General features: G+C 41.7%; 1 protein-coding gene across 6 annotated transcripts in view; it reads left to right on the top strand.

Moving 5' to 3' along the window:
- Positions 1–25315, top strand: part of ATP8A2 (ATPase phospholipid transporting 8A2) — a 347902-nt gene that overhangs the window by 125751 nt on the left and 196836 nt on the right. For all 6 annotated transcript variants that reach the window (XM_071804368.1, XM_065830605.2, XM_071804354.1 and 3 more), the window contains one exon: positions 11072–11244. In XM_071804368.1, coding sequence (XP_071660469.1) covers positions 11072–11244 — 173 coding nt within the window. The remainder of the gene's footprint in view (positions 1–11071; positions 11245–25315) is intronic.

Raw genomic sequence — 25315 nt, 5'->3', positions numbered from 1 at the left:
GACTTTGTCTATCCTAAACCATTTCTGCAGGCGCCATATAGAGAACATGCGCTTTCTATTTCCCAGCTATTGTATGTACAAGTTCCTCTTTTCACCAGGCTCTGAGAATATTAAACTATTTTGGCATTCCTGTCAGAGATGTCTGAGATTAAATGTCTTATAACTAGTTCAGACTGAAGCTTTGTCAAAATCATGCTTGTTTTATACTAGAGGGGCAATATGGGGCACTTCATTATAACTTTGTCGTTCCTTGGAGGGTTGCTTCAAGGTGAAGTAATTGATTGGGACTTATAGATCAAGTTGGCGTTTATCAGCGTGAAGTATCACTGGAGTGCTTACACAGTGTGTGCTCTTACGTATCTTTTCAAATTGGACTGTGACACAGGCTGAGCATGCATGTTATTACATAGGACTGTTTGACCACATGAAAACAAAATGGGAAGCAGAAAAACAGTAGGTGGATTACGAGCTCAATGTGATTTCAGTGTTATGCTGTGGTGAAAAAAGCAGGGAAGTGTGGCCCAGGAATGCAGCCTACTCCATTCAACACATACTGTCTCCTCTGTTATTCTGTGTGGTAGCTAGGTGGTCACACTAATGCCCATACCTCTGTCAAGTTTGGTTTCTTTTGGCATCTCTTCCACAGTTCTAAGGTAGAAGAAAGCAAAGGTGGTTTTGTGGATGCTCTTAAGAGCATCCTTGTCATTGAGAAAGTACACAAAAGCTTATTCTAAACTTCTGTGAATTGAACATGGAGGTCCATGTTACTGTGGAGTTGATTGTTTGAGGCCATGCATATCCTCATTAATAACTAAGTAATTGCAATTCTGCTTAATTTTTGAGTTTCCGTTAAATTGATTGTAAACTGTGACTTTTGGGTCAGTTTTATGTAAGCAGGTGACACAGTGCACCTAGTGGACACTACTATGTTCGTATTTGTATTTCTATACACAGTCTAACTCTGACAGTACACAGAAGCAGTTAAAGCATCAGCTGTTTGCAGACTAATCAGTTGTAGGAAGTCCCAAAAGAGGGGCAGTGGAGATACCTGGCCAACAAATCCTGCAGCTGGCATCTTTCTGAGCACAAGATGTTATCTTCAGTAGGCTTTGTGGTAACATAACTCGCACCCTCGCTTATAAGTAGCTCTTTGGCAATTCCTTGTCTGCCTTCAGAAATGGAAGTTTTGTCCTCGGCAAGTTTCATGCATAACTTTGAAGACTGGTAAAAGTGAATATCTGTTCTGGAAATAAAGTGTTATTTTTTCTTTGGTTTCAAGAGAGGTTTTGTGGTTAGCACTTTCACATGTGCTCTTTATTGTGGAAAGCACTTCCAGTGACTCTTCTGCCCAACAGGTGTTGCTTTAAATACTTGTATTGCATTTCACCAGCTTTGGTTTGAACATTAGTTTGTCTTGCCTTTATATTCATTATCCCTCTTCTGCTGTAAATTTGTTTCTGCCAGATGTCCTTGCAGATCCCTTGGGTACAGCAACTAGGCAGTTTGAAGTGGAAGACTTCACCAAATGTGGTGAAGCTTCTAAGTTGCGATTACGATACACTAGAAAAATTACTGTGAAGTAGGGCTGGCAAGTGTTGTTTTGGATGGGACTGTGCAGTGAAGTCCTTGCTTTTCTTAAGTTCTCCTTGGAAGATTTTTCATTTAACACTGAGGGGTGGTGGCCGTGACTGGTATTGTACTTGAAACACTTTAATCAGCACAGTAGAAGAATTGTTATGTGTGATTATTCACATTAATCTATGTGTAGGAAGGAAAAAGAAGAAACCATAAAAAGTAAATTCTTGAACTGGTAGAGAATAGGTTGAGCAGGCACTTCAGGGTACTCCACAACAATGAGTTAGCAGATTGTGTAATTTATATTACCTTACAGTTTCAGTGGTTTGGAAGTGAATTATCGGATGATGGAAGAAGTTGGAAAAAATCTTTTAACTTATGTAGCTAGCAGTACTTTCTAGATTTATGATAAACACAGCAACAAGTAGTATATGCAGTTGACTAAGCTTAGAGCTGAACTAATGTGACTGTTACTTTAACATCTCTTACTGCAGGAGCTAGTTCTGTGAGGATGACTTTAGGTCTCCTCAGATGAAGGAAGGACCATGCAAGAAGGGTGCATGAAATGTAGATGCCTGAGAAGGCCAGAATGTGAGACCAATTTAGGCTTAATGAGTGTGTGTCTCAGAGGTCACAGACCCAGGGGTGAGCAGTACTCTTGACCTAAAGAGGGCTTCTTTATGTGATGCTACTTGCCATTTAATTTTTTTCCAAGACCTTGTGCCTTGTGGACCGCATATCACTCTGGGCTTGAAAATGAGGCTTCATGTCTTTGTCCTGCTATCATCTCAGTGACTTGGAATCTTTCTGGGGAAAGCAGGGGAGAAAAGGGTGAGGAGATTTGAAACTGATCGTGTTATAGCAATTGTCCAGTTCTCCTCTGGTTGTCAGCTTGTTTGTAAGAGAAATTTAGAGAATGGCTGTTAACCCACAGAAGTCTTTTGCACCCAAAGTTTTTGCAAGGCCTAGGGACTTTCTTTTCTTGGGAAGCATCTGATACTGTTGTTTTGTGTGGATATCAAATTACCTCATATACTAGCATTTCTTGCTGTAGCATGCCAAATTGCCAAGTGCTCATGAGAAGGAATGGGCTTTGTGGTGTGCTAGAGTTTTATTTTAAAGCAAACAAACCAAAACCATCACAAAAAGAAATATAACCCAAAGCAAGCAACAACAAAACCACGAACATACACACAAAAAGAGGAAACAAGCAAAATGCCCAAAGGTGCACAAAACCCACCCTTTTAAGGTCTTGTTATATAACCTATAGATTGGATATTAGTAAAAAATTGTTCACGAAAGGGGTTGTCAGGCACTGGCACAGGCTGCCCAGGGAGGTGATGGAGTCACCATCCCTGGAGGTGTTTACAAGACGTTTAGACAAGGTTCTTAGGGACATGGTTTAGTGCTAGAGTTAGGTTATGGTTGGACTTGATGATCCTGAGAGTCCCTTCCAGCCGAAACGGTTTGATTCTGTTCTATGATTTTAATGTTTCTAATATTTCAATTACAGTATGAGGTGTTAACTCTTGTTTTCAGTGAAGTTAGCAGAGGTCTGTTTGCATTGACTTCCAAATTCACTCTGAGCATCATGTGAAAATTATTAGGATTTGCTCTGTTAAATTACAAAATAATAGCCTGGGAGATCCCAGAATTTGTTTGTGTTTTTGTTTAAATACGAAGTCGGGCATAACAGGGTGTTTTTTCTGAAGCTTTAGAAAGTGAGAATATACAAACATGCTATTAAAAGGTTTGTTAAAGATCCTGAGAGTTGCAGTCCAGAGAAAAGACCACACAAACTCTGCTTCAGGATGTTTTTGTTTTCTGCCTGTCAACAAATTATGTTCTGCTATGGAGATTTATAGTAGTGCACTAATAGTATTACTCTGTGTTCTAGATGGAAACTATGCACACACAGAATAATAAAATCTGAAAGCCTGTTTTAAGACAGTAATGCAAGTAAATGCTCTGCTCAAGGTTTGTATTTGGGGTTGTGACTTGTTAAAGTGGAAATGGGGAACTAAACAGGAAAAGCAGCTGGGATAGGTTTATTATGGAATGTACCATCATGTCTTGAATTTCACTCAACCGTAGAGACCATAACAACATTAACCCTTAAATTCATTTGTATGAGTCAGAATTGTTGATATTCTCTCAACTATGTCAAATGTGGGGAAAGTAGAATAAAATTAAGTGAAAACTCAACTTCATTAGCTTCTTCAGTTTTAGTTCTGCAGTTGACTTTTTGCAGACTACCTAATCCTTTTTTAATGTTTCCTCTGAAACTTTGATTCACTTGGTGGTCTTGCATGAATTAATTCTTAAGCCCTTGTGAAGCTCTGCTTAAACTGATGATGTTGCTCTGATTCAACAGACAGCTTAAGCTTTTGCACGTGTCCTCTACTGGCTAACTAGGTGTCTGTGTTTATTTGAATAGCCCACAGATTCAGGGCAACTAAACCAATGGGCTTTTCAGTTGGTGTACCTTCTGACCTTTAAGTAAAACTCGATCTGTCTAATATTTGCTGGGAGTTTATCTGACTGGGGAACAGGTCATTCCCCAACTTATACTGCAAGTTAGAGAGCAGTGTAGGGGAAAGGGACCTGGGGGTCCTGGTGGACAGCAGGATGACCATGAGCCAGCACTGTGCCCTTGTGGCCAGTAAGGCCAATGGCATCCTGGGGTGTATTAGAAGGGGGGTGGTTACTAAGTCCAGAGAGGTTCTCCTTCTCCTCTACTCCGCCCTGGTGAGACCCCATCTGGAATATTGTGTCCAGTTCTGGGCCCCTCAGTTCAAGAAGGACAGGGAACTGCTGGAGAGGGTCCAGCGTAGGGCAACAAAGATGATTAAGGGAGTGGAGCATCTCCCTTATGAAGAAAGGCTGAGGGAGCTGGGGCTCTTTAGTTTGGAGAAGAGGAGACTGAGGGGTGACCTCATTAATGTTTATAAATACATAAAGGGTGAGTGTCATGAGGATGGAGCCAGGCTCTTCTTGGTGACAAACAATGGTAGGACAAGGGGTGATGGATACAAACTGGAACACAAGAGGTTCCACTTAAATTTGAGAAGAAACTTCTTCTCATTGAGGGTGACAGAGCACTGGAACAGGCTGCCCAGGTAAGTTGTGGAGTTTCCTACTCTGGAGACATTCAAGACCTGCCTGGACACATTCCTGTGTAACCTCATATGGGTGTTCCTATTCTGGTGGGTGGGGATTGGACTAGATGATCTTCTGAGGTCACTTTCAGTCCCTACCATTCTGTGATTCTGAGGAGAGATGCTATGCTGAACCTTGTTTTCACCAACAAGGAGGGGCTGGTGGGGAGTGTGACACTCAAGGGCAGCCTTGGCTGCAGTGACTATGAAAGGGTGGAATTTAAGATACATAGGGCAGTGAGGAGGGTGCACAGCAAGCTTGCTACCCTGGATTTCAGGGGAAGAGACTTTGGACTCTTCAGGGATCTTGTTGGTAGAGTACTGTGGGATAAAGCTCTGGAGGGAAGGGGGGCCCAAGAAAGCTGGTTAATATTCAAGGATCACCTCTGCTAAGCTCAGGAGTGATGCAAGACGTGGGGAACTACAGGCTCCTCAGCCTCACTTCTACCTGGCAAGTTCATGGAGCAGATCCTCCTGCAAACTTAGCTAAGGCACATGGAAAATAAAGAGATGCATGGTGACAGCCAGCACGACTTCACTAAGGGCAGGTTGAGCCTCGCAAATCAGGTGGGCTTCTACAATGGGGTTACAGTGTTGGTGGATAAGGGAAGAGCAACTGATGCCATCTGTGTGGACTTGTGCAAGGCATTTGATACTGTCCTGCATGTCAACCTTGTCTCTGAGTTAGAGAGGTATGGATCTGATGGTTTGACAACTTGGTGGTTGAGGAATTGGCTGGATAGTCGCACTGAAAGACTTGCAGACAGTGGCTCAGTGTCCCCATGGAGACCAGTAATAAGTGGCGTTCCTCAGGGGTTGCTATTGGGACCAGTACTATGTAACATCTTTGGTGACATGGACAGTGGGACTGAGTGCACCTTCAGCAAGTTTGCCAACAACAAGCTGTGTGGTACAGTTGAGACACTGGTGGAAAGGGGTGCCATTCAGAGAGGCCTTGACAGGCTGGAAAGGTGAGCCTGTGCAGATCAACACGGTGAAGTGTAAGGTCCTGCACATGAGTCAGGGCAATCTGCAGCACAGATACAGATTGGGTGGGGAATGGATGAAGAGCTGCTCTGAGGAGAAGGACTTAGGGGTGTCCGTTGATGAAAAGCTCAACATGAGTTGGCAATGTGCACTTGCAGCCTAGAAAGCCAACTGTGTCCTGGGTGGCATCAAAAAAAGTGTGGCCAGCAGGTTTGAGGGAGGTGATTTTCCACTCTACGTTGCTCTTGTGAGACCTCATCTGGAGTACTGCATCCAGCTCTGGGGCTCCCAGTGTAAAAAGGACATGGACCTATTGGAGAGGGTTCAGAGGAGGCCCATGAAGATGAGTAGTGGGATGGAACACCTCTCCTGTGAGGAAAGGCTGAGAGAGGTGGGAGGTTGTTCAGCCTGGAGAAGAGAAGGCTCTGGGGAGGCCTTAGAGCAGCCTTCCAGTACCTGAAGGGAGCCTACAGGAAAGATAGAGAGGGACTTTTTCCAAGGGCATCTAGTGATTGAACAGCAGGTAATGGCTTTAAACTGAGAGTGTAGACATGGATTAGATATAAGAAAGAAATTCTTCACCATGGTGGTGGTGAGGCACTGGAACAGGCTGCCCAGAGAAGCTGTGGATGCCCTACCCATGGAAGTGTTCAAGACCAAGTTGGTTGGGGCTTTGAGCAACCTGGTCTAGTGGAAGGTCTATACTCCACCCCCATGGCAGGGGGGTTGGAACTAGATGATCTTCAAGGTCCCTTCAAACCCAAATCATTCTATGAAACGGAAATAATAATGAGTGCTTTTTTACTGTGTAAGCTCATAGGTTGCAAGATAACTGTGTGTGTGTAACAGTGTATTGAGAGTTTTGCAAAATGCTGTTTAACTGAGGTCACTGATTTACAGCTTTTTGGGGTATTATTAAACCTGTTACTAAACTTGTATGTAAGATGAATAACATCAGTGACCAGAGTGTGAATTGGATAAGGCTTGTACTTAACCATGATATTAAGCTATGGAGAGACTAGTAATCTAATTTTATTTGAAATATTATCTTTTGTTAATTTTTCTGCTGCCAGGTGACTTTTGGGCAACAAATGATGGATTTTAAATAACCATCCTGAACTTGCCCTCAGGTTCTCCTTGCCTGAGCAAGAGGGGGATGGTTTGGCCTTGGCCCTTCATTTTCCTTTGGGTCAGGTGAAGAAGCAATGAGAGTGTTTACTCTGAAGTGCCAGAAGAGGTAGACAGGGAATAAGGGAGGGACTGTCTTCCTTAATTTCAAACATAGGGATTTTTAATCCTGTGGGTAGATTTGGGAGAAGGTTGGGGTCAAATTCTGCTTTTGAGAACAAGAAAAATGTTTGAGTAAGACTGAGAGGAAGCAGTAACAAAAAAGAAATAAGAGAAAAGAAAAATTACACTTTCTCCAAGATCCCAGGGGCAAGAGTTCTTGGGTTGTAGTTCTGTTATTGATGACATTACCCAAACTGTATCCTTTATACTGTCCTTGGGATTTCTGTGAATGTTGTCATTACGTGGCAGTGTTGAAGTAGACAAGACTTACCCTTGTTTTCCAAGCACTAATCTGTAATGGTTTAAGCATGGTCTTTGTGTTAAGTGTTCAAGTACACCACAACTAAAGCATGCCATGAAGTCATAAATCTAATCTCTCACAGTTTAACAGGGAAGCAGGGAATGACGTGGTCATTCTTGTAGTGAAAAAGGTGCAAGATGTAATCTGTGGCTGAATTGTGCACTCTTGTGCTCATTAACTCAATCTGCAAATTTGCCTCCAGTTTGAGGCTAGTTTCTTAGTGAGTCAGAGTGAGCTTATTTTGACTACCATACCAATAACTGGGGCAACAGAAAATAAACTGCAAAGCACCCACCCCCACCTTCATGTGAAAGTGGCCAGATTTTCCTCTTGCCTGTTTGGCCGAGGAAAACTCAGTCATTTGGGCTACTTGATCCTCCACTCAGTAATGCTGTCTTGACTGCTGTTATGTCCTCAACTTCTTCACCGCCCCAAATTCATTTATTTTCCCTTGTTTCTTGGGGTTTACTCCTTGCCTATATGCTATTCTGCATTCTGCCTTACTGTAAAGGAGGGGTGGCCCCTCTCCCCTTGCTAACTTTAGGATCTGCTTCCAACAGTTCTTGATGGTAACTTGGGATCGAGGGCTCTCCTGTAACAGACGCTGCACCAGGTTCAGGAGGTCCCTGAGCTGCCAATGTTGGAAACCCAGAGACTCTTCTGGGAGTGCTGGTATATGCTTGCTGTGTTCTTGTGTTCAATTCCTGGCTGGTTGCTTTTGGCCGCTGTTGTCATCTGGTTTGATGGAGTGTGGCTATTTTTGTGTTTTTGTTTTACTGGCTTTATTTGTGTAAAACTGATCTACTCAAACTTCAGAACTTTGCACAGCAGATGTCTGGAAGTGCTGCCATGTTTAGCAGTTTTGTGATACGTTTCAGACTTTAATGTATTTATTGAGTTTGTATGAGAAATATGATTCAAGGCAAGCTAAAATATGTAGCCTGTAACCACCACAGTACACTCAGTCTTGCTGCTTGATGTATTGTGGTGGCTGTCTGATCTGAGTCAGATCAAGTTCACTCAGTATGATGTATGGAACTATATATTATTTAGTTTGGGAAGCTAGTGTATTTTTTTTGAAACAAGATAATTCTTATTTGAGCTGGAAGTAAAAAGATAAAGGACAGAATCCTTTACCACGACCTTATGAACATGGACATTTAAAGATCATTGATGTAATCCTGTAGTAGAAATCTTTAGAAAACAAATAAAAAACCAACAACGAACAAACCAAAATCCTGAAGGAACAGAAAAGGAATGCTTCTGTTGCTGGTTATTTCAGGAGAACATTACTGGAATGGTCAAAGTCCAAAGTATTTGGGGTGATCCTGCTGTTGCTGTGATGGAGATGAAGTTTGCACTGGTTGCCATTGCTGATCGCTGTAGTCAGGATACCTCTAGCCAGGGTGAATATTGCTTTTACAACCTTGTTAAAACTTTGCCACCAAAATGGCAGCAGGGGGAAAGTGAGAGGAGCAGAGGACAGCGTTGTGCTGCGCACACCCAGCCCTCCTGAGGGCTGCACTGCGAGCTGCGTCACTAAACTGTGGCTGTGGGGAGGCCAGGAAGCACCAACAAGCCTGGAAAGCCTGAGCAGCCATAATTTTATCAGTGTTTGGCTTCCGACAGGGTCAGAGTGGTGTTGCTGGGATGGAGTAATAAGAAAAAAAGAAAAAGAGAGGTTTTCTGCCATAAGCCAGAAGCACTGCCTGTGGTTCTCTGTCCTGGAGTTGTGGAGTAGCTCTTGGTCTCTGGTAGTCTGACATCCTCAGTTGATCTACCTGAGCTTCTCAAGCATTCTAGTAGTGCCCATCTAGCCAGCTGTTCAGGGTGTCCATGAGAAGGCGTTGGGGGCTGCAGGGGCTTTGAGCAGAGGCCGGAGCTGCCCCACACCGAAGATGTCTGGTTCCACAGGGCATGGCTGAGCCCCTCAGCTGAGGCGGTGCCACCTCTGAGAAGGCGTATTTAAGACAAAGCACTGCACGATGGTGAGGAATGAAGGGGGAAAAAGTGAGAAACAACCTTGCAAGCATCCAGGTCAAAGGAGTTTTCCATTGCTTTAGTAAGAGGAAAAACAAAAACATGTCAGTATGACATTTCTGTTCTTTAGAGTGCACAGAACAGTTTTTGAAAGCTCAGATCAAGAAATTAAGCTGTGGTACTAGGAAGCTATTTGTTTTTTCTCATCTCTTCCCTTTGTGGATAGATGCTGAAATAGATCACCGAAGGAAGCATTTTAGGAATGTAAACTTGTTTCTCACTATTTTAATAGTATGATATGGAACTGGAGCTTTTTGGCTCAATTGTCTTTGACATGACAGGGATACAGCTTCTTTTGCCGTTTTCATAAGGGAGTTCACAAATGCAGGTCTCCTTATCTTTGGTTTCCTCAACAATTCGCAAAACCTCAACTCCTGTTTGTACTTGAATATAGAGAGACAAATCCAGATTCCACGTCAGTGCTGGCCTTCATTGAGGTCGTCTGCTCCTCAAGACCAGCAGGAGTGTAGTCCAGAGTAACTAGCTTTTTTTGGTTGGTTGGTTTTGTTCTTTGTGTGGTTTTTTTTTTTTTTTTTTTTTTTTTTTTTTTTTTGTTGTTGTTGTTGTTGTTGTTTTATGTGTGTGTGTTGTTGTAGTTTTGGTGGTTTTGCTTTGTTTTTTTTAACATCAGTCTGCTGAACTAGAGGGGCAAATAGGAAATGTAGCACTTGGCAACTAAAACTGTTTTAGTGTTTTTTCTGTTATATGAAGAAATAAAGATGTTCTGTGATCTTTCTGTGTTGGTCTAAGCAAAATAAGTATCTTTAAATATCGAGTAGTAGAAGCACGTGTAACACTTGGTTTAGTACAGTTATTCAAAGCTGCCCAGTTAAGATGAGGAAGACTGTATCTGCTCTTCTTTTTGGTTTAAGAATGGAGAGAACAATGGGCTGTAAACTGGTTTATGTCATGGTAACCCCTCACCCAATTATTTTTGTGTATGCTAGTGACATTACTTTTTGAACAAAGGGTAAAAACTGAAAAATTATATAATCTAGCAGTTAGCAATCATTTGTCACCTAAAAGCAGTGTTTGACTGATACTGAAGTCTTTGCTTTTCATGTTCTGACATTCTTTGTCCTGTGCATCAAGACCTTCTCTGTCAAAAAGTACACATATGCTTCAGATCATGAGCAACCTGAACTGTCTAGCAGTGATGAACATAGCTGGGACTGATGGTTAGACTAACCTGCAGAGCAATGGAATAGACTGCTTTAAGCATGAATTTCAATGTAGTGGGATGGTTGAAATGTTTGTGTCGACACTGAAACATCAACAGTTGATACATGTACTTTTTTCCTTGGCAGCAGCTGTCAGTGAACATGTTTTTGGGGTAGGAAATACTGTTTGAATGAATAGTGATACTTTGAATGGTGTCAAAAGCCATGAAAGGCATTAGGTTCTACCTGTCCTACAGTTGAAGAGGACCTATCACAAGTACTGGGAGCACATGCATCATGCAGGGGTGTGTAGTGGAGATGGCAGAGTCTGCACTGAAGAAAGGCATGTGTTCCTAGGCAAGCAGATGCAGCTTTTGCTGATCTATGACCATAATTAATATGTCTGCACAAGGTCTTGTTGAAAGATGAACTCGCGTCACTACCAGTTTAGGTGCATGTATGCTGTGCTCCATTGCAGAGTCCAAAAATACCTTGCTGCAGTTTGGATGCATTTTTCTTACATTAAGAAACAACATGACTTCTTTCTGTTTATTCTTCAGGCAACAAGAGCCTCTCTGACTCAACATTGTACCAGTTTGGGGGAGTCACTGGGCAAGGAAAACGATATTGCTCTGATTATTGATGGCCACACACTGAAGTATGCCCTTTCCTTTGAAGTCAGGCAGATCTTCCTGGACCTGGCACTCTCCTGTAAAGCAGTCATTTGTTGCAGGTAAGAAATTCTGGGACCTTTTTCAGTAAAAAATTGGACACAAAGCTTGTAGAACTTTAGCTAGTATGTTAACTTTCCTTTCATGCTTATAGTGCTTACAGTAAATACAGAAGTAGGGGAAATAGTGGTATTTAAGAGGAAGCAAGCTGCAGTGGTGAGCCACTTGATAATTGATTTGTCTGCTGTAAGAACTATTATGAAGCGATACTGTGCTGGGGGGAGTTAAGGAGGACTCTAGAGAGGTATTTCTCTTGTACCACAGACAGGTCTGTGAAAGTGTTTGTAAGGCTGACTGACAAGCCAACAAAGTGTAAGATTTCAGTTCTTCCTGTCTGATAGGATGCTCTGCAGTGCAGCAGTAGAGCTTGTGCACCTGTAAGGTGAGCATTCAATCGGCTGCATGTTCCCTCCTGATGGTAGAGCTCTGCTGGCTCTTGGAAGCAGTTGTGTAAGTATGCTGGAAAGCAACTGGGGCAGTTTATTTCCTGCTCCTACAGAGGAGGAAGCAAATACTTCACTAAAATTGTCACCTAATAATGCAGTTCCCTCTGCAACAGTCAGTCCCAAAGGAGTCAAATGTCTTTTATAAAACAATGAAAGATCTTGAGAAAACATTATTCCTGATTGCCTCATTATAGTAGGCACCGAGGAGGAGTGGTGTGGATGTGGTCATATGTAAGCAGTAGGAATTTGCTAGCAAGAAGTTTGTGTGACTGATCATTTCAGCTCTAGAGAAGGTCTCTGGATGAATATAACTTGATTTTTTTTTTTCTTTGTTCTGTTATGTATGCTATGCAAGGATGTGTATAACAATGCAATTTGCCCAATTTTGATTGTTTGGTTACTGCTTGCTTTGTTAGGTCACAGCAAAATTTGATGCTGTTTGTGGATTTATCCATACACAGATGTGATCATATGTCATGATTACTTCAAAAAGAAATAAGAGCCCAAAGAAAACAAAAACCCAAAGCTGGCCTGCTTTACTTTCTGCATAGCAGGAAGGCTGCGTCATTTTTAACTTTAAAAGATTATGCAGCTTAGAGGACTCTGTCCATGTATGTGTGTCTGTGCCCATTGCTGGTATTTGGGGAGAACTGTGACCTAGAAGTGAGTGTTCGTTTAGGTGGACAAGTAGTTTTATTTTCATCTTAGAATTAAGACCTTCCTTGTGGGGAATGATTATACGGAGACCTTATACTACTGTTTTGCAATGTTGTCTTTATATATGTGTGTGCTGCCCTCAGCAAGTTCACAGACAATACAAAACTGGGAGGAGTGGCTGGTACACCAGATGGTTGTGCTGCCATTCTTTGAGGGACCTTGACAAGCTGAAGAACTGAGCAGAGAGAAATCTGATGAAGCTCAAGAAGGGGAGATGCAAAGTCCTGTACGTGGGGAGCAGTAACCCTGTGGCCCAGAAGATGCTGGGGGTTGCCAGGCTGGAAGGCAGCAGGGCTGCAAAGATGATTCAGGGACTACAGCATCTTTTGTAGGAGGAGAGGCTGAGAGAACTGGGACTCTTCAGTCTGGAGAAGTCTCAGGTTTCTTATCAATTTGTATAAATGTATAATAGATGCCAATGAAGATGAGAGAGCCAGTGTTTTCTCTGCAGTGCTCAGTGACAGGACAAGATGCAGCAGACAAATTAAAACACATGAATGTCAGTCTGAACACAAAAGCCCCACACTATTTTACTGTGAGGGTGTTCCAATGCTGGAATGGGTTTCCCAGAGAGGTTGTGGAGTCTCTGTCTTTAGAGACATGGAATACCCAGCTGGACAACTTGCTCTAGTTGACCCTGCTTTAGACAAGGGTGCTGGACTAGCTGACTTCCAATAGTCTCTTCCAGCCTGGGGGATTCTAGGATTCTGTGGCTGGGATAAAGTGTCTTTTTTTCCATCCTCCCCCCTTGCTCCCCCATCCGACCAGTGCTCTCTTTCCTTGTCACAAATTCTGTTCTAAATAGCTGTCAACTGCAATGAGTTACCTAAATTGGCTCTGTAAGAGCTACTGCTTATTGATATTTTTTCCTATTTTTTTGTGGTGAGAGGCATGTAGAGCGAGAGGTTATGAAGTATTGGGGGGGGGGGGTCTCACTTGTGCAGCTGTTTTACGGGCATGAACAAGTGTTTCACAAGAGAGAGCTCACACAACTGCAGCAATCTTCTCTTGAGTGCAACAGGCTCAGACCTAGGACTAGTAAGAAAGGTCAGTGTTCTCTTTGTTGTGCAAAGTTACCTGGGTTTAGAGGCCACCAAGTGCCCAGGAAGGGAACTGACATGATGTTATAGGTTTATGCTGTGGTGTATGTGGGGAAGTCAACAAACATTGAGCAAACAGAAAGCTCTTACTTTCATAGTCTATCGCAATGCTTCGGTTGAGATCCTTCCAAAGCAGTTTTTTAGTTTATTTCTCGAAAGGTTTGACCGTCTAGGTCAAAGACCTATGTAACTGAAACAAATCAAAAGTTGCAGATTATTGAAATTTTACTACATTAATATCTGTAATTAACTGAAGATAATGAAAGATATTGTTTTTCAGAGAGACATGTAATACTGGCCATTTCCTCTCCTGTTACTTCAGGACCGAGCCAACAGCAGTTTTAATTATTAGTGAATTAGCAAATTGAGGAACAATGCTGGAAATAATACTGGAAAGTGTAAATCACAGGGGAAAAGATGATGTAATTTCATAGGCTTAAAAAGAGGAATAAAAATAACTCAATTTTAAATCCCCTAGGAAAAAGAGGAATGCCTTTAACAGCCTTTAAGGCTTTGCAGGGACCTTCCATTTACTTGCCAGGTGCTTGATACTGAAGAAAGAAAAAGGTGGTGTGTTTGTTTTTTTTTACTCTGGGCTGTTTTTAATAGTACTCTGTGTGTCAAATAAGACAGTGCACTTAAACTTCACAGGAAAAAGTTTTAAAATATAATTGGCGTGGCAAGAGGAAATTTCATATTAAATGGATTTAGTCTTCAAACAAAAATGTTAACTGGGAGGGGGATCTGGGTCTTTAAATTTAGTGGTATGATGTTTGACTACTCTAGAAGTAGTTACATTGCTATTCTCAACATAGAATAAATTCATGTGATTTAATATTTTGTAAATTTTTTTATGACATTTTCGTCTTCTCTGTGGAGTTTCAGCTGCATTTGCCTTTCAAAGTTGTTGGTTTTTTTTTCCTAAATATACTTGATACACTGTATATTTATTTGCTGGGCTTTAGACATAACCTGTAGTTAAACTTAATCTTCAGGGGTCATCTTTTAAAATGAAACTGTAATAAACCTGGCCCCATTTTGCATTAAGAGGGAGCGATGGTATCTTCTGGTGGGGTTAAGTCTTCCCCTCTTACAGTGTCCCTAACAGGCCCCTGGCAGAGTGGGTGAAAATATACCCCTTGAGAGGCTTGGTGAAGCTTGCAAAATTAAACCTAACAATTCTTTAAGGAAAAGCCTTGTTTGTTAAAAGTTTTTCCGGAGACTGACAGACGTTATCATCTTTCCTGATGCTGATTGGGATGTCAGTATGAAACCAGCACAGAGCGAGTGAAACTTACTCTTCAGTGGAAGTGAGTGCTGCTTGGACGGCAGCTGAACTCATTACTCCATTTATGAGATCTGAGCTGTTGATTGCCTGTCGATGATTTTTCAAATGTTCCTTTAAAGGACCTGTTTTTATTCACCTTTTGTGAGAGCAGCGAAATGTTAAGGCTTAGGTAGAAGTGAGATCTTTTTTTAATAACAAAATGGAGTTTAGTCATTAATCTGGTGGTTATACCTCTTAGAAAGCTAGCTTGCACAGCAGATCACTGTGTTTGAGCAGAGAAATGCATTAAGTTGCATGTTATGGCAGCATATTTAATTTTCTACTGAAGAACCTGCCTTGAATTGAAGTATCTGTAACTGAAATATGTGGTGTTTCAGAAATACTTTTTAATGATTTTGTATCCTTCGGGAATGATTTTTTTTTGTTGCTGTTGAATGGAACTTCCCTGCAGGTGACAGTGACTCTGCCTTTATATGGGTTTAATGCAATATTCACAACAACTGTCAGGAAGAAGCAATTCATTGGCATTTTATAGGTTAAATGGTTCCAGGCAGTTTAGAAGTACTTCAGTACTAATAAATAATGGTTGGCCAGTAGAAGTAGCCCTTCCTTTAATTTCTCTCACAGATGTAAGCACGATGAAGCAACCATCCCCAGAGAGATGTGTGATGTGAGGCTGGGACCACATCCTCGCTGGGCTGCCCCTGGGTGCTTTTTGCTCTTTTGCTTACATTACTGGCCATTTCTGCAATACTGGTTGGGGTGGTGGTGCTGAGGTGGTGGTTGAGCAGAGTGTTACTGTTTTCCACACCTGTTACAAGTATACAAAGGGTGAGTGTCATGAGGATGGAGCCAGGCTCTTCTCGGTGACAAACAATGGTAGGACAAGGGGTAATGGGTTTAAGCTGCAACACAAGAGGTTCCACTTAAATTTGAGAACAAACTTCTCAGTGAGGGGGACAGAGCACTGGAACAGGCTGCCCAGGGGGATTGTGGAGTCTCCTTCTCTGGAGACATTCAAAACCCGCCTGGACACATTCCTGTGTAACCTCATCTGGGTGTTCCTGCTCTGGTGAGGGAGGATTGGACTGGATGATCTTTTGAGGTCCCTTCCAATCCCTAGCATTCTATGGTTCTATGTCTACAGAGCAAGAATGTTAAACTAAGTTGCTGGGTTTTTTTTCTATGTAGATCCTCCAGCCACTTGTAACTGGGTGAACAAATGAGTTATTGCCATTAGGGAGAGGGTTTGGGACTTTGTAGCAACAGGAACAACCCCTGATCTGAATTTTTAGAGCTACTATTCAGAACTTCTAAATGAAAAAGATCAGGTGACATAGAGTGCATTGTAGTCACTCACCTCAGACATCCATTGTGTAGAATTTGGAGCAGAGGCCAGCCAACGTTTTATTCAGTTATTTCATAGCAAGTTGTGAAAAGTTGCTTGTGCAGAGAAATTCTGTTGCTTTTTCCTGTCCTTCTAGAAAGACTCTGCTGAATCTGTTGACATATGTACCTCTTAAAAGTAATGAAGTTGCTTTGACCAGCTTTACTCAGGTTTTTTCATAGAATCATAGAATATTTTGGGTTGGAAGGGACCTTCACAGGTCGTCTAGTCCAACCTCCTGCCATGAGCAAGGACATCTTCAACTACATCAGGTTGCTCAGAGCCCCATCCAGCCTGGCCTTGAATGTCTCCAGGGATGGGACGTCTACCACCTCTCTGGGAAACCTGTGCTAGTATTCTACCACCATCATTGTAAAAAATTCCTTCCCCACGTCTGGCCTGAATCTCCCCTCCTTCAGTTTAAAATCATTGCCCCTTGTCCTGCCACAAGAGGTGCTTCTAAGAAGTCTGTCTCCATCTTTCTTATAGGTTCCTTTTAAGTACTGGAAGGCTACAGTAAGGTCCCCCTGGAGCCTTCTCTTCTCCAGCCTGAACAACCCCAACTCTCTCAGCCTGTCCTCACAGCAGAACTGTTCCAGTCCTCTGATCACTTTTGTGGCCTCCTCTGGACCCTCTCCAACAGGTCCATGTCTTTCCTGTACTGAGAGCTGTCTCCAATTTTGATGTCAATTATTAGCTCACTTGCACTTGTGGCCATTGGGTCCAGTGTTGCATCCCCCCTGGTAGGGCTGTCTATTACCTGGCTTAGGAAGTTATCCTCCATGCACTCCAGGAGTCTCCTGAATTGCTTACAGCAATTTTCCTAGACTTATTGCATAAACCCATCTCTATTAGAACTACACCTCCCCTTCCTTATGCATGTTTTCCGATGCAGTATTGACCTTCTGCTGCTGCTCATGTTGTGCTGGTCAAAATCCATATAGCCGTGGGGAATTCAGTGAAGCTGTGGTTATTTCATGAGCCTACAGCTTGCTCTATTAGTAAAAGATATTGCAATGTCTGTTTTGAGCAATGTATTTGTCCTGAGGTTTTATGTTGTTTTAGGGTTTTGGCTTCTGATGAAGCTCAGGCAATAGGAACACCAAGAAAAATGTCTCAATTGCTGTACAATCTGTCAGCCTTTCTGCCCTGCTTTTGTCAGATGTGCTGTTCCACAGAGAACTATGAAGTGTCACACCATGAACAGAAATGGAGGAAATTCAGCAATAGCCATTTCTGTGGACTGTCTGCTGTTTCCACAGGGGTACTTGCCTTTTCCTGACTACTTCATGAGCCTGATTTTGCTGGCTTTTATGTATAAAAGGCGTGCAGAAAACTGAGAGAAGATGTCAACAAGGTTGGAAAAATATATGTTCTTTCCACAACCCTCCAACAACAACAACAACAAACCCCCTGACTGTTTTCCCATTTGTATTGCTGTTTCACATAGTACACAGAGTGGGTGGGGTGAGGACATGAGCCCACAAACATCACCGAGAACAGACACCAAATGTTCTGAAATGAACATACCTTTGACTAGAGTGTGTCTGCTCACATGTTGAAAGGAAAGGGATTTAATGAAGTAGAAGCAGATGGTGGGACAAGGTAAGGAAAAAAGCAGCCTGTGGAGAGTACCTGGTGCTAATTGTTAGTGTCACTTTGTCAGTTAAGTAATGTGAAGAGAGATGAGGAGATGAAATAAGGTGTCTTGGCACTCTGAGTTGTAAGGCCATAACTTGCATGCTTCTGATGTTCCATCATCATTTAGAGGAGATGTCAATAATATAGCTTACAAAACGAACATCTGGAATATTTAATAAATATTTATGCCTCTTAAGTCTCATATTGTTGCTGGTATAAGTATTTGACAAAGTGATTATTCTGTGCTGTAGTTCAGTATGTATTTATTTATTAAATCAAAAACACGTCTTGTTGGCTTTCATTAGAAAAGATCCCCATTATTGTGGCAGAAAACTGCAACACCATTCTGATTAGTAGTATGCAAACCAGTTCTAACATTAATTGGTCCCAAAGAAAATTATGGATGTGCTACATCTTCCTGCATGTACATCTTGTTTTCCCTCATCTGTCACCTACTAAATTATCAATGCTCATTCTCTTCTATTTCTGATGACTCATGACAGCAGTACTCATCTCATGACTTTGAAAACCATGGGGGAAGAACCATTCTGGCAGTTTTAATGTTTGCAGATAGTTGAAGTGGGAGGAAGGTTTGGGGTTGCAGCATAATGTGGTGCTCTCTGCACTCTTGAATAGAGAATACTCGCAGATGATTAGAAGTTATTGCCTAAACTGTCCAGTGTGCATGTAGGTATGTGTAAAGCCATCTTAGGACTTTTTCTTAGAGTGCTTTTAAGAAAAGCTTATTGACTGCTTTGCAAGAGCGAAGTTAGCTTGCAAAATGCTACTAATTCAGTGTTAGAAAGCTAATATGGGCAAACTTCGGGAGAAGGCAGGTCTTACAAATTTTGGTCATTATCTTGGCTGTTGAGTGACAGTGAATTTCTGCTTAATGTTTGGGCTTCTGTTTGTTCTTGTTAATCACAGTCCTGAGCTATGACAGTTCCCAAGCCTCACTCTCATCATTTACATCATTCAGACACATAGCTAGTGTTTAAAGGGGAAAAAAATAATGTTAGTTCTGGTGGCTTGTCTGCTCAACTGAGAATCCAAAAAGCGAAGACTTGATTCTAATCCTAAATGCATTAATGTTTCTCAAAAAGGTTGCTGTGTCTGTTAGATGCATAAACCAAACTAAGCATCGCAGACTCAGGGTAGTTCCCTTATGAGGAAATAAATCCTTATTAAGTTAAGTTGGAAACATTTGTGAATTACTTATTAACTTTACTAGGTTTTTTATATTTACACTAAAAAAGCACTTAAAGATATTGTTTTGATAGGTATTATTTGGTTTTTAAATGACACAAGTGAAGTGTGTTTCACTCTTTCCCTCAGGTAACTATTCAATTGTCTGACAGGCTGAACTTAAGTTATTCCTATTATATGGCTGAACATTTGTCGTCTTTAAGTTCAGTCTGTTATTGTGACCACAGCTATACTTAGAGTTATTTTCCTTGTTTTGTATTTGGAATGAAGGAATAATTAAGACAAAGTAATCTGTAAGTTGAACCACTACTCCAGTTGCCATTTGCAGTTTGGCAAAGTGCTTGTCTTTTTGAAGGTACTGATGAAAAATAGTTAACTGAGTAAGTTTCTGTTGTGTTTTTGGAACTTTTATGCTTCAGTTCATATTTGGTACCTGTTTCAGTGCTGAGTTTGTTTTCATACCAGGAGACTAATTGACTGACTTCTTGTGCCTGTAACTGTGATTGTGAATGATATATTTGTTCCTGAAATATTCTACTACATTCACCTGAACTTCATATTTCTGTCACTTCACAGAATCACAGAATGTTAGGGCTTGGAAGGGACCTCAAAAGATCATCCAGTCCAATCCTCCTGCCGGAGCAGGAACACCCAGATGAGGTTACACAGGAAGGTGTGCAGGCGGTTTTGAATGTCTCCAGAGTAGGAGACTCCACAACCCCCCTGGGCAGCCTGTTCCAGTGCTCTGTCACCCTCACTGAGAAGAAGTTTCTTCTCAAATGTAAGTGGAACCTCTTGTGTTCCAGTTTGAACCCATTATCCCTTGTCCTACCATTGTTTATCACTGAGAAGAGCCTGGGTCCATCCTAGTGACACTCACCCTTTATATATTTGTAAACATTAATGGGGTCACCCCTCAGTCTCCTCCAAGCTAAAGAGACCCAACTCCCTCAGCCTTTCCTCATAAGGGAAGTGCTCCACTCCCTTCATCATCTTTGTTGCCTAACACTTACCAGCATGCATTTGGAAAGATTTGTAGGAAAAGCATGACTAAAGCTGAAAGCATGTGACTTTTAAATTTTTTTTAATTTAAAAAAAATTTTGTAGGAAAAAAAATTTGTCTTAATAAAAACAAAGAAGTGTCTACTCCAAGTATTCTTTGCCCTAGCTGTTGTTTAAGTTCATTTGTTCCTTTTTTTGCATTGTGAGTCTGGTAATTAGGTGACCAATTCTTAGTATTTCATTTGATGTATCTTATAAAATGCAAGTGAAATTTCTTTCTTGAGCAAGGGCATGATAACTCTTGCAGACGTTTCCAAATCAGTATCAGTTTCTTCCCCACACTACAGGACCTTGTCCAAATTGCTACCGCCCTTTTCAGTTTCTGAGCAGGAGCAGCCAGCGATGCTGTGTTTAGTGCTGCACTTCCAAAGATACTGCACATGAAAAAACACTGCGCTGCTGGAACTTACGCTATTTTAGAAGAAAGATAAAACTGTGGTTTGGAATACCTTCTGTGCCATGAGAAATTCATAGTACTGGTATATTTTTCTTTCCACAAGTGTTAGTGTGTTAACTCCTACATTCTGGCCAAGTTCCAACTTGAACAATTACTTTCTTCTTGCTGAAGTTCCTCCTGCCTTCTCTGTTGAATACAGTGTTCTTCACTTCCTATTGAAGGTGTCAGTGTGAATGCTAAAGCTTTTTCAGGTTTTAACCCAGACCTCCTATAGCAACACCCTACTTGTGAAACTCGGAACCTGATGATTGGCGAGCTTTGCTTTTAGCCTTCTGGCTTGTAAAAATAGTTTAGGAAATGTAAAGGTTAAAATGACTTTATTTAAACAAAATGTGTAGGGTTTTTGTGTGGTGTTTTTTTGTTTGTTTGTGTGGTTTTTTTGGTTTTTTTTTTTTTGTTAGTTGTTCTGGGGTGATGGGGGGTGTTTTGCTTTTTTTACAGTTGGGGTGTGGTACATATGCCTGGGCTTACCTGAGTCTCTCCAGTTTGCCAGTGCAGTTGTAAATTAACTTTGTAATGTAGTTGTCAGTAAAATTTTTTATCTCTTTCAAGATGGCTTTTGTTGTGTATATAATGTGTGGTCTCTGGCAGGGTGGACAAAAAGATGCTGTGGTGTATGTACTTCAGTACCTGTAAAGACCAGTTGTCTAATATGACTAATATTTCTAATAATTTCTAATATTTTGATTATGACTAATATTGCTGGTTCTTGCTTCTTGCACCAAATACCCCTTTCCTGAGTTCCTGGAACAATTTGTTGCCTGCCAGGGAGTGACTGAACATTTCCTCTTAAGAAATTCCCTGCTGGTCCATCACGCTGGATGGAGGCCAAGGCTCTGGTGCCTCTCTGCAACCTTGCAGCTGCTTTGGAAAGACTTCTGACTGCACAGAAAAGATCTTTAATTCCTTGCTCACCAAGTTGCAACTACAAGAAAACATGTTTCTCTGTGTTCTAATTGTTTGGAGAACATCATGAGGGAATATAACTCTCCTCATCTTGATCATTGCTTACTATTCTGAATTTCCTTGATTGAATGTTGATTGGTTATAAAAGATCTCAAAACTTTTCTTAGGAGGAGAGGATTTGAGGATAGTCATTGCTTTTATTGAAATACTTGTTTTTGTCTTCCAAATTTAATATTTGAGTTTCACTAGTACCCAGGTCCATGAACATGCAGAAGATGAGGTCTTCTTAAAGAATACGTGGTGCTGCACTGCATTCGGAAATAAGACACTAAAGCCAACTTTGATGTTGCTCCTTTCATAACATCTAGCAAGGATGTGTGCTCTATCCCACAGGACCAGCTTAAATATTGTACTTTCCATTGTTAAAAGTACCAGATATAAAATTGCAGAGGCAAGAACAGTCTGTTCTACAAGCTTCTTAGTACCACAGAGAATTAACTTGATGAGAGCTTTGGGCTTTAGTGCACAATAGTAGTATGTGGGACAGTGAACTGGTGAAATGATTCTGCTTCCAAGAAGTGCCCTGAAGTGCTTAGTGTTGGTGGAAACTGACTAGAATTTGAGTTCTGCGTTCAGTAGGAGCGTATCTGAATCCATACTGGATACCTGGAAAAATCCGACCTCGCACTGAGTAGAATATAGCCCTGCAGTTCAAATCCCTGAAGTTATGGTAATTAAGACCAAAACTGTGCTTGAGGGAAATGTAGTAAATCTGATTTGATTCAGTGGACTAGAATAGGAAGTAAACTCTTTGGGTTTGTTCACATGAGCACAAACCTGGAGAAGCACTGGCTCCTCTGCATGATGCAGTTTTTGGCCTATTTGATGTGTCTGAAATGTGGCAAGACCTATGGCAGTGCCAAATGCTACTACATTCTCCAGGGCAACCAAGGCTGCCCAATTGGAAGTGATTTAGAAAAATAACCATCCCTAATTGATGGTGTAATAGCTTTTGGGGGATTTAAACTTTCCTTTGCACAGTTGCCCAAAGACAGCAGGAATAATTATTTGTAGGATCTCTGATGTATTGCAGTCTGCTATTTGCCAACAGTCCTATGTAAGTGAAGCTCACCTGCTTATGCAGAGCAATACTCAATTCATCCTTCAAAAGAGAAAAATCTTTTTCTCCTTGCCAGTAATTATGCTTAGTACTTCCCAGAAAAGGCAAGCTAACAAACGTATGAGGAAGACCTCCTTTCCTGCTGTACTTAAACTGCCATTCTGCTGAAGAGAAGTCAGTGTTCTCAAAAATACCAGTCGAGTTAAAATGGTATAAGAATTGGTGGCCCTCTGTTGGAGTCTTCATTCGCCTCTAGGCTTTTCTTGTGGTTTCTCTTAAAAATCAGGTTTAGGTACCTCCACACTATTCTGGAAAGGCTGCTTTGCTGTCTCCTTTTGGGATCTGTCTTGCTTTGAGTTTTCTTCTATTTTAAACTTGCTTCTCCCATAGTGTCTGGAGTACATGATGCAGTGATAGGCATTGAAATGGATAACTTTAAAAAATATTGTTCCTTTATCCCATTTCTCTTACTGTTTTTCATGTCATGGCACACAGTTTGACTTGAAATTGTTCCACCTCACAGGTCTTCTGTGAAGTGTCTCACTTTATAAAATATGCTATCTTTGTGCACTTCTAGTATTGTTTTATTTATGTCCTGCATATACCTGTTGTATATAACACAGAGAATCTCAGGTTCCTAGAAGGACCCCTTTGATCAGAGCTTCTAAACCGGTGTAGGATGTTACCCATGATTATTTGCTTTACATGTGATCTTGGAAGAGCTGTTGTGGGCCCTAGTAAGGAAGAACCAAAAAGTCTTAAAAATGAATGGAAAACCTGCGACGTAAGTGTATTAGGGTCTCAAAATGAAGACAAGCTACTAACTGGATCTAGGTGGGATGAAGATGTCTGTTCGAGAGCTCAAATGCCTATCATCTTCCTGCAAAACAGGATTTTCAGAAGCATATGCTGAACCCTCAGAGGTTGCTGGCTGAAAACTGACCATCCTGAGCAGAGAGGTGGGATTTGGCAACCTCAGTGGAGGCTGGAAGGTCAAAAGAACTCTTTTTGCAGTTCGAGAAAGGCTGTTCTGGTACAGACATAGAACCATTTGCTCTCATTCACTTCTCCTGTGGCCTCTCACTGAGCTTCAGTCTTTCATTTGGTGAAGTGTTACGCTCAGAAGGTCAAGGGTCATTTTTGCATATGGTGTATTCAGTGTCAAATTCACTGCCAAGTTTCTCCAAAACTTGCTACCTCCCAAAACTTTCTTCTTCATCCTGCAAGTGAGGTAATTTTATGTGCCTTGGTACTGAGAAGTGAGGTAATTTTATGTGCCTTGGTACTGAGTCGTGTATGCAGATGATCCACATCCGGTTTGAGCTGCCTGATGGGTCTCTCATAACTGTGGCTTAGTGATTTTTTTTTTTGTCCAGGAGATGGGGTGACTCTGAACACTGCCTCAATCTGAGTGTGACCAAGGCTGAGCTGTGATGACACTGAGATCACTGCCCAAAGATTAGGTGGGTGAGTTTTGACTCTGTTGAGGGGTATTTGTTGAGGGCTATGAAGTTGGTGAAGGGTTTGGAGAGGAAGCCATATAAGGAGCGGCTGAAGACAGTTGGTTTGTTCAGGCTGGAGGAGACTGAGATCTCATGGTCTTCCTCACAAGGGGAGGATGAGGGACAGGTGCTAATCTCTCCTCTCTGGTGACCCATGACAGAACCTGAGGGAATGTCAGGAAGATGTGCCAGGGGAGGTTTAGGTTGGGCATTAGGAAAAGGTTCTTCCCCCAGAGGGTGGTGGAGCACTGGAACAGGCTCCCCAGGGAGGTGTCACAGCCCCAAGCCTGACAGTGTTCAAGAGGAGACTGAACAACACCTCAGACACATGGTGTGAACTGTGGGGTTGTCATGTGCAGGGACAGGAGTTGGACTCAATGATCCTTGTGGGTCCCTTCCAACTCAGGACGTTATGTGATTCTATGATTCTATCCTATGACATTTGTGGGAACTTTGCAGGTTGTTCTTTTCTCTCCCATTGCCCACTGAGTATCCTTAAAACTGACAAAAGTAACATCCACTTCATAAAGTCATCAGAGTTGGTGTGGATATGTTTTGTGACAAGATTTGGCTCTATAATATTTATAAATAGAAAGCAGCTGTACTATTGGATTTTCTGCTATTCAGATTAGGTCTTTATAGACTGTTGAATACTGGTTGGTACAGGAGGAGCCAGAACATGACTAAGTTAAACTTGGAGTTGGGTGCAACCTCCAGAGCAACAAGCAGCTGCTTATTTTAAACCTCTGCGAGGTGTTTGTAGCTGCGTTACTGTTGGTTAAATAGTTCCAATTGCATCTCAGAAGGAAAAAAAAATCAGATGCCACTTGTAAGCAGCTCCCTTCAAAGTATCTGACCCCCTTGTTGCTAGCTCTTGGTGTTTGTGACTGTCCCATTATTGCTGCTGGATGGGTAACTTTGTTTTTTCAGTACAGCTGGTTTCAGGAGTCTAAGGAAGAAATGTGTGCAGGCTTTCTCCCTCATTGTACTTATGTCTGTTTCTTTAGATAACCAACTTGTGTGGGCTGGAAACCTAAGCTGTTCAGGGATATTTTGTTAGGGTAGGCTTTTAAAGGCAACATAGAACTAAGTTTTATCCTACCCAAGTGTAAGAATCTAATGAGTTTTTTACTTAAATTGCTGAGCTCAGGAGTTCCTAGCACACTGATTTGTTGGGTTTGTCTGGCTAGTAGAATGGATGAAGTAAATATTGATGGTTTAGGAAAAAGTGGCTACGTAGC

The sequence above is a fragment of the Patagioenas fasciata genome, chromosome 1, assembly GCF_037038585.1.
Source record: "Patagioenas fasciata isolate bPatFas1 chromosome 1, bPatFas1.hap1, whole genome shotgun sequence".
In the NCBI taxonomy this organism is placed as follows: Eukaryota; Metazoa; Chordata; class Aves; order Columbiformes; family Columbidae; genus Patagioenas; species Patagioenas fasciata.
This window is presented reverse-complemented; position numbering and strand designations above follow the sequence as displayed.